This window comes from Acanthochromis polyacanthus, chromosome 6, assembly GCF_021347895.1.
Source record: "Acanthochromis polyacanthus isolate Apoly-LR-REF ecotype Palm Island chromosome 6, KAUST_Apoly_ChrSc, whole genome shotgun sequence".
Classification (NCBI taxonomy): Eukaryota; Metazoa; Chordata; class Actinopteri; family Pomacentridae; genus Acanthochromis; species Acanthochromis polyacanthus.
The window spans coordinates 4131356-4149569 of NC_067118.1; the positions used below are offsets into that span (position 1 = coordinate 4131356).

Here is an 18214-nt window from a genome sequence, read left to right on the forward strand (position 1 = left end):
TACAAAAAGGGCCAGAGTCGACTTTGTCTCAGAAGACTTTGATCTTTAGACATCTGCAGTAAGATGCTGCAGATGTTTTATCAGTCTGTGGTAGCAAGTGTCCTGTTTTATGCTGCAGTCTGGTGGGGAGGCAGCATAAAATAGAAGGATGCAAGGCGTCTGAACAAACTGATTAAAAAAGCTGCTCTGTGGTTGGAATCACAATGAACTCATTGGAGGATGAGGTGGAGAGACGGGCACTGAGCAAGATGGAGGCCATTCTGACCAACATGGATCATCCACTTCACATCTGCCTCAATGAACAACGAAACATCAGTGGACGGCTCCTATCCCTGCACTGCAAGACTGAAAGATTTAGGAAATCTTTCTTGCCATCAGCAGTCAGGCTATTCAATTAAAAAATAAACAGATAAGAACCCTGACAACTGAATTTCCCTTCGGGGACGAATAAAGTGATTCTGATTCTGATTGTATGTATATTTGTGGTTGTTTTGTGTCTATTAGTAGTTGTTTTGTTTCTTTCTGTGGTCATTTTGTGCCTATTTATGATCATTTTGAGTCTTTTTTTGGCTATTTTATATTTATATATGTGGTTGTAGAACAGAAGAAGAACCTTGGATGAAGGTGGAACATCTTCAAGAACCTCCTAGAGAAGTCCAGTTGGTTTCTACTGAAGGTCCTACGATTTCCCCTTTCCCCCAAATACGTCCCCACTTTCAAAATGTGATTGTTATCTCTCTCATTTCTACTGAAGCTCCTATGACCACCAGGACCTGACGACCGAGAACCTCCAGACAATGTGAGAACACTTTTTGTTTGAGCCTCTCAGAAGGTTTTCAGGTTCATTTTGGTCCTCACAGTGGTAGGAAGACCAACCAGATAGATGGCGTGTGTCTCAGTCAGACCGATCAATACCATCTGAACAACGACCTATGACCTCTGTGCGTTTGATCGTCTCTGTCTTTGAGCCAATCAGAGCTCCGATCGGAACCCCTCCCCCCCTAAGCAGCAGTGCATGCTGGGAGTGGTCTCACCGAGGTGTTCTGACACTGGATGCAGGACGAGTTGAAGCGGACCGCTGGGATCCTCTGGACCTTCCCCTGGATGTTGAACACGCACTCGTAGTTCTTCTGACCTGACTGAGGCTGCGGCAGGTTCCGAGCCCTCAGCGTGATCGGACGGACCATCCCAGCTGGAACCAGGATGTCGGAGGTGGGGAGGATCTGCGGACAACCCTGCAGACAGAAACAAGGTGGACGGTCAGAATACGACCAGCAGGGGGCAGCGGTGAGAGAAACTACAGTTAGATCAGCTTCAGAGTACTAAGGAACCAATGAGACAATGGATGGAAAGATCCTCAGAAATGTCCTTAAATTACATCGTGTCCCCGTTACCAAATGTATCAAATATCAAATGTCCCAATTTCCCCCAAACATGTCATAACTTTTGATATATGTCCTCATTTTTTGAAAATGTCTTCATATGCAAAACATTCCCCTTTCCCAAAAACATCCAGAAATGTTTGTTCTAAAAGAGTCTTCGTTTTTCACAAGCCTCCCAAATTACAAAATAAATGATCTAATGTTTTCTTCAACATGTTCTCACCATTAAAACTTCAACACGTTCCAAAAATGTCCTAATTTTCCAATAATTCTAAAAATACCTTCACTATCCAGGAACGGTTCAACGTCCTACGACGTCCCATCCTAAAACTTTTTCTACAAACTCTCCTGACTTTTCCTGAAATGTTTTATACAATGTCCATCATTTCCCTCTCCACTTTAAAAAAGTTCTAAAACTGGTCCAATCTTCAGTTTCAAGAAAATTGCCACAATATTTTTACATTTTCATAAAATGCTCTAACTTAAAAAAACAAATCCAGATTGTCTAGAAATCCTAAACTTTAATGTTTTCATAAATATCCTCACTTCCATCCAAATGTCCTCCTTCTCCTTAAAATGGTGACACAAACTGCAATATTTTATTGTCATTTTCCTTAAAATGTGGTCATTTTAAAAAATGCTCCGACCCTCTAAAACATCCTCAGCACCTCCCAGTGGCTGGATTAACATCTGTGTCCACGCATGGACACACACACACACACACACACACACACACAGATATCTCAGTCTGTCATCTCTGAGTGTGGACGGAGACTCTGGACGAGTGTGTTTGTGTTCGGTAATGGACAGCTGGTGACAGATACACACTTCCTGCGGCTGCTGGAAACACACACACACACAAACACACACACACACACACACACACACACACACACACGCACACACACACACACACTCTCAGTGGGTGAAACCTTTAACGCCGTCACCGCGGTAATTAATTGGCTGGTAACTGACAGGAGGACCATTAGCTCCACAGGGAGTGGACTGAACCCAGCGGACGGCGGCACCGTGGAGGCCCAGTGTGTGTCAGTGTGTGTGCTATTGTGTGTTATTGTGTGTCTTTGTGTCTGTTGGTGTGTGTTTGGGATAAAGGCTAGCTATTCCTGTGAGTCTCTGCAAACATTCGTCCAAACTTCGGCGACACATCGAGCTGAAATCCGATTTATCGTCATGCTTCCATAATGGCTCCAGAATCTGATAGATAATCAATGAAGAGCTTGTCGATCGTTTGTTCTGGATTTAAAATAGTGGCGAAACACAGACGACAGATTACAGATGATGAACAGGAGACAGGTGCACTAAACATTCAGTTTTCTGCTGAAGTACGACTCTTTAGACTTACTTTCTCCTCGTCTTACACAATCCTGTCTGCAGTATGAAAAAAAAGGTCATAAAAAAGGTAAAAATGCAAAAAAATGAGTGATTTTGTGAATGTACTGACAGGGTTGTTGGTTAATGTTGCTGTACGCTGTGTTATGACAGTAAAGAAGTTCTGTTTCAAAATAATCAAGAATTAAACATTTGTTGTTATCACCAGAATAAATGAAGGCTCCACATGTTATATTATTTATATTATTCACATTTAACTGTTTGCATTCTTATTCTCAGACTTTTTGTTTATCAATAAGGGTGTGCCGCAAGGCTCCATTTTGGGCCCTGTACTATTCTCTATTTATATAAATGATATTGTGTCCTCTTTAAGTGGTTGCCATGCCCATGTGTATGCAGATGACACCATTTTTTATTGTATTGCAGATTCTGTACAGCTCGCTATCAACAATTTGCAACTTGCTTTTAATCAGCTTCAAAAATGTCTTTTAAATCATAAACTTCTTATAGAGTCTACAAACTCAGCGACACAGTTTTGCCTGATTTGTTGTCTTTTTGCCACTTTGTGTCATTTTTTTGTAGCTGTTGTTATTGTCGTCTTTTGCATCATTTTGTGTCTATCTTTTGTCGTTTGTCTTGTTTTGTGTCTTGTTTGCCATTTTGTGTCATTTTGGCTTGTTTTTTGTTGTGCTGTCTCATTCCGTGTCTAATTTGTGTTTGTTTGTGTCTTTCCTCTGTCACGTTGTCTTATTTTTTTTGTCATTTTGTGAAATTGTCTTGGTCGAATTTTTGTAATTTCGAGTCTAATTTGGGTCATTTTGTGTGTCAGTTTTACAGTTTTCTGTCTCATTTGTGTTGCTTTGTCTTGTTTTTTGTAATTTTTTTATCTAGTTTTTGTCGTCTTGTGTCTAATTTGTGTTTTTTCTCTCGTTCTGTGTTTAATTTGTGTTGTTTTTGTCGTTTTTCCGTCACTTTGTCCTCTTTTATGCTGCTTTGTGTCATTGTTATGGTCTGCTTTTTGTCATCTTGTGGTATTTTTTGTTGTTTTCTTTCTTTTTTTTGTGTCATTTTTTCTTGTGTTGTTGTTTTGTGTAAAATTGTTGTTTCGTCTTGTTTAACGGCGCTCTGTCTCATTCAGTGTCTGATTTGTGTTTTATGTCTTCCTTCTGTCACATTTTCTTTTTTTGCTGTTTTGTGTCGTCCGGTTTTGTCGTCTTGTGTGTTTTGAGTCGTGTTGTGTCATTCTTTTTGTTGTTTTCTCTCTTGTTTGTTGTTCTCTGTCCCATCTCTGCTGTTTTGTCATGTTTGTGGTGTTCAGTGTCTCATTTTTGTCATTTTATGTCTAGTTAGTGTCGTTTCATGTGTTGTGGGTTTTTGTTGGCTTTGTTTCTGTCATTTTGAGTCACATTTGTGTCTTTTTGTCATGTTTTTTTGGCATTCTGTAGCTTATCTACCCTGTTTGGTATTTTGTTTGTGTTGTTTTTGTCTTTTTTCTCACACAGTCTTGTTTTTTTGACATTTTGTGTCATTTTTTGGTCTGTTTTTTGTCATGTTTTGTGTATTTTTGTCCTTTGTCTTGTTTGTCATTTTGTCTTCTTTTTGTTGTTTTGTGTAAAATTTCAGTTGTTTCGTCGCATTCTATGCCGTTCTGTCTCATTTTTGACATCTTGTCTCGTTAGAGTCGTTTCGTGTTTCACTTCTGCCCTTCTGTCTGGTTCGTCTTTTTTACCAGTTTGTGTTGTTTTGCTGGTTTTGTTTTGGTCATTTTCAGTCTCATTTGGGTTGTTTTATGTCTTGTTGGTGTCGATCCGTGTCTCTTTATGGTCATTTTATCCCCTCATACTTCAGATGTTTTTCTATCTCCATGTCTCCAATCATTTTCTTGTCTACTCTGGATCTCCAACAACCTGCTGTTCTGTTCACTGTTTCTGCATTTATTTTATTGGTTTTCCTCTCAGTCTCTCTGTGGAAACACTGTCAGCAGTTCAACCTGAAAACTCTCTGGATGTTTCTTATTTGCTGAGTTCAGTCGACGTTGCACAGAAATATGTAGAATATATTACTTTTTTTTTAAGGAATCTGGTTCAAGAAAAACATTTATTTTGGGAGAATATTTGGAAAATAAAAGTGATTTTGAAGAGATATTATAATTTAAACTCAGATTTTTGTTGGTTTTGTTTAACTTTAAGGGACCAATGTGTCGGACCAAGAGAAGAAGACCTTAATGTGAATACTCAGTGTTGTGGTTTGTTGACCCATCCATCTACTCCAAACTCCTCCTTTACGCTGCTTTTTGTATTTAGAGGATTACTTTGGGTCACCTGTCCTCTCAGTTATGGCAATACTTGAAAACCACTGCATCTTATCTCATATTTATGATGTAAAGTCTCTATATTTGTGTTCTTCTGTGAATAAAATGCAGAGTTTAACGATGTAGAAACACCAACAAAAACCAGAACCTTCTGAAAAGGAGTTCCAGTGTTCCTAATAAAGTGTTTGCATCGTCCCTGTACCATTTAGTTCAGTATTTTACGGAGCTGTCGTTGGGCGTCAGTACACATAAATCAGCTCAGAACAAACGGAGGCAGCGATGTGCAGCAGCTTCAGCCGACGCTAGTTTCTGTTTTTCCACCTGTCACCCGCTAACGAATCACTCGAGTCTCTAACGAGCCGAGCGTCTCTCAGTCTGCTCGTTATCTCGTAAGCAGAGACGACAGCAGACCGGGATCGAGTCGTTTGGGCGTCTCGTCAGTGCGATTGGTGCTCGTCGTCATTACAGTGTGACAATAACAACCTCTGATTGGCTAATTGGTTAATTGAAGATGAATAGCCACTTAATTGACACGAAAGCGTCCAATCACAGCAATTAATGTGAATTAGCAGGCAATTAGGCCGACTACAGAGAGACAGAGACGAGGGAGCAGCGAGGGAGAAGACGAGGAGGAGATTTGACTGTTTGTATTTAACCTTTATTCAGTCTGATTCTCATCTAATGGAGAACTAAAGACAGGAAAGCAGTAAAAAGAGAAAGAGAGGCGGCTCTGGAGAACTGAACAGCTCAGAATACGTCATACAACATTAAGTTTCAACTGACGGCTACTGATCTGTTTTACACATAACTTACTGTCTTTTTTATAAACTAGGGATTTACCAACTTCCTCAACTAGTGTGACAAACCTGCAGTTTCAATCCTGATTTCACTACTTTTACTGCTGAATGATTCAACATACCAACATGAGAGCCGGTTAACGGCTTCAACTTAGGAAGGTACAGTCCTTGGTTTACAACGTCATCCACCTATGGCATTTCGTCGCTATGTGGAACTAGTTGATGATCGGAGCAGATGAATACGTCGTCATGTGGCGCTATTAGACGGCTTTGTTTTCATTCTCCGGTTGTACTCCACCTTGGATTGTGCTACATTCACTAACTTTTTACCTTCATTATGGCTCCCAGTGTAAGTCAGACTCTTCTGATGCTTGGAAGAAAAGGAAAGCCGTCTCCATGTAAGTGACATTAGAATAAAACGCTCGGAACAGGGCCAAACACTGACCAGCATCGGCATTTTTATGTCAAGTTGTGAAAACAGGTCAGCATATTCTGTTATCTTCTAGTCAATAATTGATTCATACATGAAAGTTGTTGGTATTCATGACATTTATGAAGAACTGATCAATATCGTGATGCATGGAACAGCTTTGTCTTCCGACTTAGAGCGAAAATCGACTTACGTTGATCGGTAGAACAGAACTCCAATGTACGTCGAGGACCCCCCATACTAAATTAATTTACTTTGTTTTCATTCAACACTGGAAATCCTAATAATAAAACCTTGATGCATTTGACTTTTTGCAGTTCCAACAGATCCTGTTGAACAGTAAACCAGATTTCAGGTCATATTTTTAATCAACAAAGTAAAGAAAGTGAATTAGCATTTCGTCTTCTTGTGTGGTTTTGTAATAAACCTTCTAAAATATTGATAAAACTCAATTCTTCAAGAATTTACTGCATACATCTTGCCTCTTTTGCAGATTTTGTAATTTTGTTTGTGTTTTATAAGTACATTCGACGTATTTATTTATTTACTGTTGTTTCATTACTTGTAGTTTGTTATCAATGCACTGTCCAGTGGCAGCTATTTATATTTTCGTCATGCCCCTATGTATGATGACAACAAAAACATTCTATTCAAATATGTCCAGGTTTTTTTAAAGTCCCCACTTTCCACCCAGATATCCAAATAAAAAAAAACACTGTTAATAAATGTCCCTTCTGTCTCGAAAAAAGTCATTATTTATAAATATCATACCAATTTCCAACACATTTTCTAACATCTTCACTTTCCTTAAAATGTCCTGACTTTATCCAAACATCCAAACTTTCTAAATATGTCCTCATAAAAATCACCAGAAACTGAGTTTATATTGAGGTCGGGTCACTTTGTCACATATTTCAGGTCATGTTGACACTAAATGGGACATGTTTCCAGACAGATATCTTCCTCCTCTGTTCATAAATTTTATTCTACAGAATATAAGTCATTTAAATCCACTATTTAGAAGCTGTTTGAAAAAAAGAATCTGAGTTTGATGGACCTAAAATGCAGATTGGGGAGGATGAGACACCCAAATGTTGAAAATATTAACATTCGTGTGGATGAGAAACACGAAGAAGCTCAGATTTTAGAATCAGCCTCAGACAGAAACGGTTTTAAAACAGACACAGCTCTGTGTTCGCCTCCGAAAACATCCGTCAGCAGCCGACTCTTAAATCCCATCAGTCACGGAGTCCTTGAACGCATCAGCAAGGACAGATATAAACGTGGAGTGTGTGTGCGTGTGTGTTTCCACCCTTCACTGTTGACCTGCAGCTTTACTGTTGTTTACTGAACCATGTAATGACAGAAAGCAGCAGCACCGACCTCCATCCTGCAGAACCTCACAGAAAAACCGTCCAATTTACAGCCACAGCTTAGAAAAACTGTCACCAAGAACACATCAGATGTACATAATCCGCTAAAATATGAGCATTAATACGTCTAAAATATTGCCATTAATATAACTAAAATATTAGCATAAATACATCTAAAATATTACCATAAATACACCAAAAATATTAGCATCAATACACTTCAACTTAAACCTATTATAGCACCTAAAAATGTTAGCAATAATACTCCTAAAATTATTAGCATTAATACACCTAAAGTTATTATGATTAATACACCTAAAATATTAACGTTAATACAATTAAAATATTAGCATTAACACACCGGAAATTATAATGAACAAAGACGTCTTTGCCTCACTATCCTCAGATGTGTAGTTGTGTGTTTCTTTGTTGTCGCTTTGATTCGTTTTTGCAGTGCTTTAACAACACTTTGTGGTAATTCCCATCTGCCTGTAGCTCTTTGCTGCTGTTAAACATGTCTTTGCTACTGTTTTCATCTCGTTGCGTTCTCATTGTGGTTGTTTTTGGTCTTTTCATTCTGAATGTGTTTGAGTCGGTTTCAACAGACTTCCAGTCAAATCACGAGAAATATTTTAAATTCCTTCTTGTCATACAGTCGGCCTCATCTTAAGGCACAATCACACACAGACACACACATATCGCTTAACAACCAGCTCCATGGAAGGTGTTTGTGTTCCTCATGTTGGGGGGACAAAAACTGTGGGACCTACCTGCCTTATGGGGACATTAAGGCCCCACTTCACACACAAAGACAGTAAGTCCCCATAAGGAAGATAATTTGATTTTAGTGTGAACCCAGTTGAAGTGATGAAAACACAACAGTGTGTGTGTTGTGTGTCTCCTGTAAGTCTGCTGTTTGTCGTGTGTGTGTTCTGTGTGCATTGTTTGTGTTGTGTATGTTGCATGTTGTGTATGTTGTGTGTCTCCTGTAAGTCTGTTGTGTGTCGTGTGTGTGTTCTGTGTGTATGTGTTGTGTGTTGTCTGTGTTGTGTCTTTTGTGTGTTGAGTGTATGTTGTGTCTTCTTTGTGTGTGTTGTGCTAATGTGTGCACTGTGTGTGTGTGTGCTGTATATTGTGTGTTTCCGTGTTGTGCATGTTGTGTGTGTGTTGTATGCATGTCTTCTTTGTGTCTATACTGTGTGTGTGTTTCTGTGTTGTGTATATTGTGTGCATATTGTGTGTGTGTTTCCGTGTTGTGTACCTCCTTGTTGCTGACTCTTCCCTCTTGGAATGAACAGTCCTGCAGGTTGTTCGTACAAACGTGTCGATATTTGCACCAGTGACACGGAAACACGCTGTTCACACAGGAAGTACACCTGAGACATGAGACACAGACATGCTCTTATTGGTTGGAATTAAACACCTGTAATCACCAGACCCAACAGGAAACTATGAGACAGGAGATGGAAACTAGGGCTGTGTCCGAAATCGCATACTAACGTACTACTCATACTAAATGTGACGTCAAAATAAGTATGTAGTGCGTTCACACTGGATAGTATGAATAGATTGAGTACGCGAGAAATACCCGGATGTATACTATATCCGGAAAATTTTAAGAATGCGCGGTGACCACACTAGTCATACTCAACCGCCCCATAATGCTTTGCGAGCTATCCACCAAAATGCAAGCCTCCGCGGGATCTGTGGCCGGACCGGGGCGATTTTTATTTTATTTTATGTGGTTAAGTAGTCATCCTAATCACCCCACAGATTTGAGAAATAGGCGTTTTCTGGCCAACGTTTTAAATTTGTCAGACGCCTCACAACGTGCTACTGAATGCTAGCAGCTAGTTGCAGCAGCTCGCTTAGCATACAGAACAAGTAGCAGCTACCTCCAGTAGCCTGCAGCTACAATTGAAATGATTCACATAATCTGGCTAATAACTGCATGAGGAGTGCTGGCTTGAAATTGCCACATTAATTATGCGACTGTTTGTTGGCGTAAAATCGACCTGAAGCCGGCATTCAGCCGAGATATTTGATAGCCGTACTTCCGGTTTTTGTCGTCGGAGGTTTGAAATGCATTATGGGAAACGTAGTAGTATACTACAGTGTGAACGGTCGGCATTCTAATCATACTTATAGTACGTAGTATACAGTATATACTCATTGAGAATGTAGTATGTAGTACGTTAGTATGCCATTTCGGACACAGCCTAGGAGTGAGGAGTTGAGGAACCAGACTTACGAGTTGAGCACAGAGCAGTTGTAGTAGATCAGGCTGGTGGTGATGAACTGGTGTCCGGTTTCGGTGGATCGAAGGCTGAGCTGAACGACTCGCTTCTCCCCTGAAATCAGTTGGATCAATATTAGTACCGATACTGATCAATTGATACGACAACTCGGCAGCAGCGTGACTCACCGTAGGACTGGCTCTGGGTCGGCAGATCTCTGAGCGACGGCGACATGCACATCACCTGACCCTTAGCCAGAACCTCACCAGGCGACTCGCTGAGGTCCTCGAAGACACAGTAGACGCCGCCGGACAGCGCCGGGACGTTCTGGACCCGGATGGTGAGCTGCAGAACCAGAGATGGTTAGACAGCAGGTTCTGATGGAGGTTCTGATGAAGGATCAAATGTAAGTTCTAATGGAGGGTCTGATATAGGCCTTTTTGACCAAGGCTGTTCCGGTTCAAAGTTGGAGTCGGCTTTTTGTTTTTTGACATGCGGTGGTCCGCCTTCGGGCTCCAGAAACTGGGACTCGCCAGAAGTGGGCTGAGGTGAGAGCCCAGTACGTCAGGGGCTGGGGGTGGGGTTACAGTGACCAACTGTCAACAGTGGAAACACAGAAGCGCCACTTTTAAACAGCCGAGCGAGTAGCAGTAATGTTCAGTGTTTGTGTTTTGAAAACCGGTAAATATAGAAGCAAAATCCAAGCAGCAACGGTCTGAGGAGGAGACCCAAAGCTTCCTGGAACTGTGGTCTTCTTATGAAATTCAGAGGAAGTTAGAGGGAGGCTCTTGGACCACACCAGTGTTCGAAACAATCCAGAGGGAGACGGCTACAGCTGTACGAACGGAGCCTGAGTAACTCCTCAATAAACTAAAAAGCTCAGAAATGACTACAAGGACCAGAAAAAGCAGCCGAGATGCAGCAGTTTTTGGTCAGAAAGAGCCCCCATTTTGACCAGCTGCATTCCGTGATTCCAACCGGGTCCCTGAGCGCCACAGCTGAGCAGGAGTTGATGCAGGCCGCCGTACCACCGATCCTGATCCTGGTAAGTTTTATTTCTCAAACACCCTGCTGATAGTCGACTATGAATACGCTAGCTACAACAGATCCACATCAATATTATGAATGTTACGCCAGCTAACGTGATCTGGACACAGGATCAGTGATCAGAGGTCGACTATTTGCTAACCAGTTAGACACTGCTAAGCTATGAAAAAAGAGAGAAAAGCAGCAGCAATATTTAATTACCAGACCTGTATTCAGAACCTCCCATGTTGTTACACAATGGCCCATTAATCAGATTGCTGAACTATATGATAATCATTGACATTTCCCTTGAAGAACTGTAACATTATTAATGCGAGTCTAAAACTTATTCAAAAGATCAAATTAACACAGTGAAGTAATTTCAAGGTAAATTGCTGATTGTTCTGTGATTTTCCAGCTTTGCAGATGTGGAAATTCAATGCATTCATTACTTATACACAGATTTCTTTGATGGTTTTTAGTTGTTGCTCAAATATATCAAGGCATTTAGCACTGCTGGAAATTATTACAGGCATTTTTGGTAACATTTTCTAACATCGTACGGACAAATTAATAATTAATGAAGAAAATGGTTTTAAATTACAGATGCTATCAACAGCATGTCTTGTTCATTTTATTTAGTTGTCGGCCTTGGATGATGAGGTCCAGTTACCAGGATCACTACTCTGCAGCTTACCAGTTCCGTCCTGCAGCTCTTCCACGCTGTCCTCCTCTCTACAGACCAAATCTAGTAACATCTGTTTAGACTACGCAGACATCAACATGATCAATATGCTATCTTTTGGCCCATCCTAAAATCACAAAATAGAACATTTACTTTAAGTTGACTGTGTTCATGAATATAAAAAATAATTACTGACAGCTAATGCTGTTTGGGTGCTTTATGCAGGATAAAGGAAGCAGGAAGCTACTGTGGATCTGCTGCAGTATCTGGAGACGTCAGAGGAACGGTTGTTGGAACAGATCTGAAGACACCGAGACCTGACCACTGCCCTGCTCCAGAACATCCAGAGGACGGATGAAAATTCAAACACCTTGGCGGGACTGATGGGACGCATGGTGTCGGTGCGGAAGCAACTTAACCTTGCCAGCAAGTTGATTTCTCGCGATATTTGTGAGTTCACAAATCTCTCAAGAGACCATCTTGCTCCGCTCCCGCATTCACTGTTCGTACAGCACCAAGTTGGTTCGGGCCAATCACGCAGCAGTATTCGTGTGTGGGGCGGGATATCCGGATGTGAAGACGACACCAAGCGCCAGTAGATCAAAACAAACATGGCAACGGAGGACAACGATCGTGTAGATGCTGCTATTAAGTCAGTTTTAGCCGAATCTCCTATCGCTTCTTTGAAGGAAGAACAATGAGAGGGGCTTTGCGCATTTCTGGATGGTAAAGATGTTTGTGCTTTTTTACCTACGGGTTTTGCTAAGAGTTTAATCTACCAATTGGCTCCGCTCGTTGTGAAGATCCCGCGATTGGCTGAAAACAAACCTGTCAGAGGCGGGACATACTGTTGCATTGTCCAATCCGTGCCTCTTTCCTCCGAACGGATTTACATGGAGCGGTCCCAGATTGATATTGTGGAGTACTATCAAGTACTACACAATTATTAATCTGGCTATTGCCAGGTTAGGAGCAACTGTCACAGAAATAAACTGCATTGTCCACTATTCCTGCCTTTTTTAGAAAAAATAATCATATTTTTTGTAAATTATTTTCCTTCTTAGCTATTTAAGTACACTGGTATTTTACTCTTGCACTTTGGGTGAATACAAATATATTTGTGATGAAAGATGCGTGTTTTGTCTCTAATCTACAGAGACTTTATTCAGTGTTCAGTGCACACTTCTACGTACACACATTTTGACAGATAATCAGTTGTGCTTTTCAAGCAGATTTCAATCTGAAACATATCAGCAACATATGTTGTTTTTTAATGTCACACCAAGCTAGATAAACTGCACTACTGCAGCAGATATATTATTGAAGTGTGCTTACATTACATGTCTACATACATTACTCACAAAAAGTTACTCAACTTTCAGGTGACATTTATGGAAAATGTAAAAGTTAATGCTATGGTGATATTAAATCATGGAAGTAGGGCATTTAAGTAGAAACATGCAATAGTGATTTCCTCATCTCAAACAATATACTGAATCAAAAGCTAACAGCAGTGAAGGGTATATCACAATAAAAATGTCTCATGACAGTTTGGACAGAACAGCAGCCTTCAGCTGAAATCCAGTACAGTTGTGTCCCACCAGTGGCATGATCACGGATGTTCCCAGACAACAGCTGACCTCTGTGTCGTATTTAAGACCATCTATAAAGGTAAACATAGATACTATCATCAGCTTATTGCGTTTGTTTAACAGATATGTAATGGATGCAAACATATTTGAGGCTAAGTAGCTAAGCTAACGCTAACACGTTCACTGTTAAGAATCAAAACATCTCTGACAGTTACCTGTCTTCTCAAACGTAATCGCCGATACCCGTGACAACGATAAAGATAAGTAGCTACTAACAGCCAGACTATTTGTTTCTGCATCGCATTGTAGGCTGGAAAAGTCAGGAACAGCACCTCCATGTTTACGGTGTGCCACCATCGCGGAACGGCTACGCATGCAGTGACGTACTGACGTTTTACGGTGATGCAATGACGCGACTCCAACTTGGCTCCTTGCCCATGGAAAAGCAAACCGCTCCTGGGGGGGCACGGGATTTGAACCAAAACAGCGCCGACTCTTACTTTGAACCAAGGTTCTCACCTGGTTCTCTTTGGTGGAAATGAAGCCTTAGAGGACGTACTGGTTGTTCTGATGGAGGATTTAATGTAAGTTCTAATGGAGGTTCTAATGAAGGGTCTGATGGAGTTTCTAATAGAGGTTCTAATGAAGAGTCTGATGGAGGTTGTAAAGGAGGTTCTGATGGACGTTCTAACAGAGGTTCTGATGGAGGTTTTAATGAAGGTTCCGATGGAGGTTCTCAACGAGGTTCTAATGAAGGTTCTACTAGAAGCTCTGATGGAAGTTTTAATGGAGGTTCTAATGAAGGGTGTAATGGGGGTTCTGAAGGAGGTTTAAATGGAGGTTTTCATGGAGGTTCTGCTGGAGGTTTTGGTGGAGGATCTAATGGAGAACCTAATGTAGTTCTAATGGAGCTTCTAATGGAGGGTCTGATGGACAATCGAATAGAAGCTCTGATGGAAGTTTTAATGGAGGTTTTGGTGGAGGATCTAATGGAGGTTTTAATGGAGGTGTTAATGGAGGTTCTGCTGGATTCTAACGTGTTCGTACCTGCGTTGCCGTGGAGGTGACGGACATGTTGCTCGGGGTGACGGAGATGTCGACACATTGGTCCAGGCGGGTGTTGAAGTGCTGAGGCTCCTCCCACTTATCGCACGCTTCCTGTCTGGAACACCTGGAGGGGTCAAAGGTCACGTTGGTCAGACTCACTGAAAACAAACTAACTGGTCTCATGTTTATTTCTTCTAGTGTTTATTATTATATATATTTTAAACAGGATCCACATTTCATGTTGTTTAACTTTTAATTTACACACTAAAGATTTTATCTTTATTTTACATAATTCACTCAGTTATTAACTGTTTAATTAATTTGCTGTATTCTATAATATTAATATTATTATATTATTATTATTAATAATAATAAACTAACTTTAATTAAATTGAGGGGTCAGAGATTCGACTCAAACTTTTCTGCACACCTAGTTATTATTTTACAACTTAACATAATTTCTGTTTTATATATATCACAAATACATTTTTATATTATTTTAGTTGCAATTAAATTTGTGTGAAGAAATTCTAATTATTATTTAATTTAACTTATTTAATAAGTATTTTAAATTAAACGCCTTTTCTGAATTATTATATTAATTAAATCTCGATTTTTTACACTTTTTATTGTTATTTTTGAAAATAATGAAATTAAATAAATTTGCTTTGAACACTATTTAAAATATACTTATTTTAAAAAGTTTCATTTTTAATTATTTTATTATTTATTTGAGATGTTCATGTATGGATTGTTTGGATTAATTCATTTGCTCATTTAGGTTATAGCGATTTGATTATTTTGAATAATAAACACTGTGTTTTATACTTTAAAGAATCTGAATTTTTTTTACTTGTTTATTGCACATTTTCTCATATTTTTGTGCTAGTTTTGAATATTATTTTTTTGTTTAATTTATTTATTTTAAATAATAAGCACCATTTTATATTTCAATTAATTTAATTGTTTGTTACATATTTTCTTGGATTTTTGTTGTCTGTAAACATTACTTTCTTTGCGTAATTTATTTATTTTGCTATTTATTGTGTGTTTAAGTGTTTATTTATTGATGACTATTTTAGTTCTTCCTCTAAACTTGAGATGATTCTTGTTTATGTCGTGTTTTTGGTTGCTGCCGGTTGAACAGCTGACAGTGATTACAGAATGAATTAAAAGTGCTGAAATGTTTTTCCTTCTAATTAACAGCAGACGGACGTAATGAGGAAGATGAGGAGGAAGAATGTCGTCCTTTTGATGAACTGGAGCAGCTTCACTTTTTTTTCTGCTGGATTTTAAACTAAATGATGGACTGGACCTTTAAATCAGCTGATCGGCGGCTCGTTAAACTCATAAATTCAGATCCGATGATTCCAGAGTTTTAACCTGAAAACTGTAAAACTTCACAAAGACGTTTTTCGACAGAAAATCTGAAGCTTCACCAGAAAATCTGTGTGTGTGTGCTGTAAAGGAGGTCCTCATAGGGAGAGAAAAAGTGGTCCAGGAATGCTAACAATATGAAGATGGTCCTCACATAGACACACACACACACACACACACACACACACACACACTGAACCATTAATAGAAACATTAATGACATCTCAGGGGAACACATGCTGTATTTTTTTCTTGATGTTTTCTGAAGCGTCCGTTATCGTCCGATTAATTTAACAGTAAACGACCAGAAGTACACGGACAGACGGACAGACGCCTGCCTCAGGAGGCTGAACAACCAATCAGAGAGCAGCAAACTGGTCGCATTAATAAAACAAAGTGGAGTAAAAACGACCAATGTTCAGAAAATGTTCAACTCAATTCCTAGCTAGAGTTAGACAAGATTGGAAATGTCAGATATGTTGGAATAAATATGAATACATATAAATATCTAAGAATAAACAGCAGGAGTGATGAAGGAGAAGCTGGTACAACAATCCATTGACCTTAAGTTTAATACACAGTTTTAGTGATAAGAAAACATTTGAAAATGTACACACGATGTCTGTGTGGTCATTTTTTTTGTATCTGTAGTCGTTTTGCTTCTCTTTGTGGTCGTTTGTGTCTCTGTAGTTATTTTGTGTCTCTGTGGTTGTTATGTGTCTCTTTGTGGTCATTTTGTTTCTCTTTTTGGACGCTTTGTGTCTCTTTGTGGTCGTTTTGCGTCTCTTTGTGGCTGTTTTGAGTCTCTTTGTGGTCGTTTTGCGTCTCTTTGTAGTTGTTTTGTGTCGCTTTGTGGTCGTTTTGCGACTCTTTGTGGTCGTTTTGTGTGTCTTTTAGTCGTTTCGTGTCTTTTTTCATTTTGTACATGTCTTTTGTCGTTTTGTGTCTCTTTGTGGTTGTTTTGTGTCTTTGTAGTTGTTTTGTGTCTCTCTGTCGTTGTTTTGTGTGTCTTTTAGTCGTTTCGTGTGTCTTTTTCCATTTTGTACATTTCTTCTGTCGTTTTGTGTCTCTTTGTGGTTGTTTTGTGTCTTTGTGGTTGTTTTGTATCTCTTTCATCGTTTTCTGTCTCTTTGTGGTCATTATTTGTCTTTTTGTGGTCGTCTAGCGTCTCTTTATGGTCGTTTTGTGAGCTTTTCTTGTAGTTTTGCGTCTCTTCCATCACCTAAATGAAACTGAGTAGTTGCTTTTGTCGGTTTTTGTCGTCGGATGTCGTGTGAGCAGCAGTCTGGAGGTTCTTACTTGTTGAACAGGACACACCATCCACAGTGAGGGTCTCCTGATCCCAGACAGTCTGAGCAGCTGTTGTACTGTTCACAGCTCTCCACCGGCAGCCGGCTCACCTGCAACACACAACAACAACACAACAGGTCAACACAACAACACAACAAGTCAACACAACAACACAACAAGTCAACACAACACAACAGGTCAACACAACAACACAACAAGTCAACACAACAACACAAGTCAACACAACAACACAACAAGTCAACACAACAACACAAGTCAACACAACAACACAACAAGTCAACACAACACAACAGGTCAACACAACAACACAACAAGTCAACACAACAACACAAGTCAACACAACAGCACAACAAGTCAACACAACACAAGTCAACACAAGTCAACAACACAAGTCAACAACAACACAACAAGTTAACACAACAAGTCAACACAACACAAGTCAACAACAACACAACAAATCAACACAACAAGTCAACACAACATGTCAGACTGTCGACACACAGCTTTAAACCCACAACACAAATATATTTGTGACTCTTCTTGGTCCTTTTGCTTGTCCTAGAGGTTATTTTGTGTTTCTTTGTGCTAATTTTGTGTCTCTTTGTGGTAATTTTGCATCTCTCCATATTGTTTTGTGCTTCTTCTTGGTTATTTCCTGTCTTTTTCTATTTTTTGCTTGTATTTGTATCATTTTGCATCTTTTTGTCTTGTTTCCGGCCTCTTTATGTTCCATTTTAAATACAGCCACAGAAAACATTGACCGTTTTTTTCTGATTCAAACATTGAATGAACTGATGTGAGCCTCACTGAGCGCGCTCAGAAACGGAGTACAAGCACTTGTGTGTTGTGTGTTTTACCCAGAAGTCTTTGCAGCAGACCGACACACTGAGCGTCTCATTCAGACCTGAATGTGTTCATTGTCTCCTCTCCGACCTCATTATCAGGTTTCTGTTGCTGTCGGACGCCATCTGCTGACTCAGCGCTCCTCGTTCTCGCCATTTATTCATGAGTTTAAATTGCGCTGAGTCATCTTTGACCTTCATTTAACCTCCAGAATAAGATTGACGTGTAATAAATGATGAGAAACATGAAGGAGATGCTGGGTTGGCAGCATCACGACTCACCAATGTTTATTCACAAGTTTAACTGAGAATCTTTTCGTTGTTTTCTGCTTAAATCTGATTCTAAACCTCCAACTGAAATCTGCTAAAGGATCAACTTTACAAGAACCTCAGATCAACCATCTTATAATGTTTGGAATCAGAACATCACAAGGTTTGATTTTGAAGAAAATAA

At 39.7% G+C, this 18214-nt stretch overlaps 1 protein-coding gene and 1 long non-coding RNA gene across 2 annotated transcripts in view; one reads left to right on the forward strand and one right to left on the reverse strand.

Annotated features, from left to right (window-relative positions):
• The window catches only part of LOC127534526 (uncharacterized), a 308994-nt gene that overhangs the window by 47442 nt on the left and 243338 nt on the right, over window positions 1-18214 (forward strand). The window lies entirely within an intron of this gene.
• The window catches only part of plxna3 (plexin A3), a 140536-nt gene that overhangs the window by 33090 nt on the left and 89232 nt on the right, over window positions 1-18214 (reverse strand). The window contains 6 exon segments of the mRNA XM_051949856.1: window positions 1035-1235; window positions 8905-9019; window positions 9895-9994; window positions 10069-10225; window positions 14231-14354; window positions 16907-17007. Of these exon segments, the coding sequence (XP_051805816.1) occupies window positions 1035-1235; window positions 8905-9019; window positions 9895-9994; window positions 10069-10225; window positions 14231-14354; window positions 16907-17007 (798 nt within the window).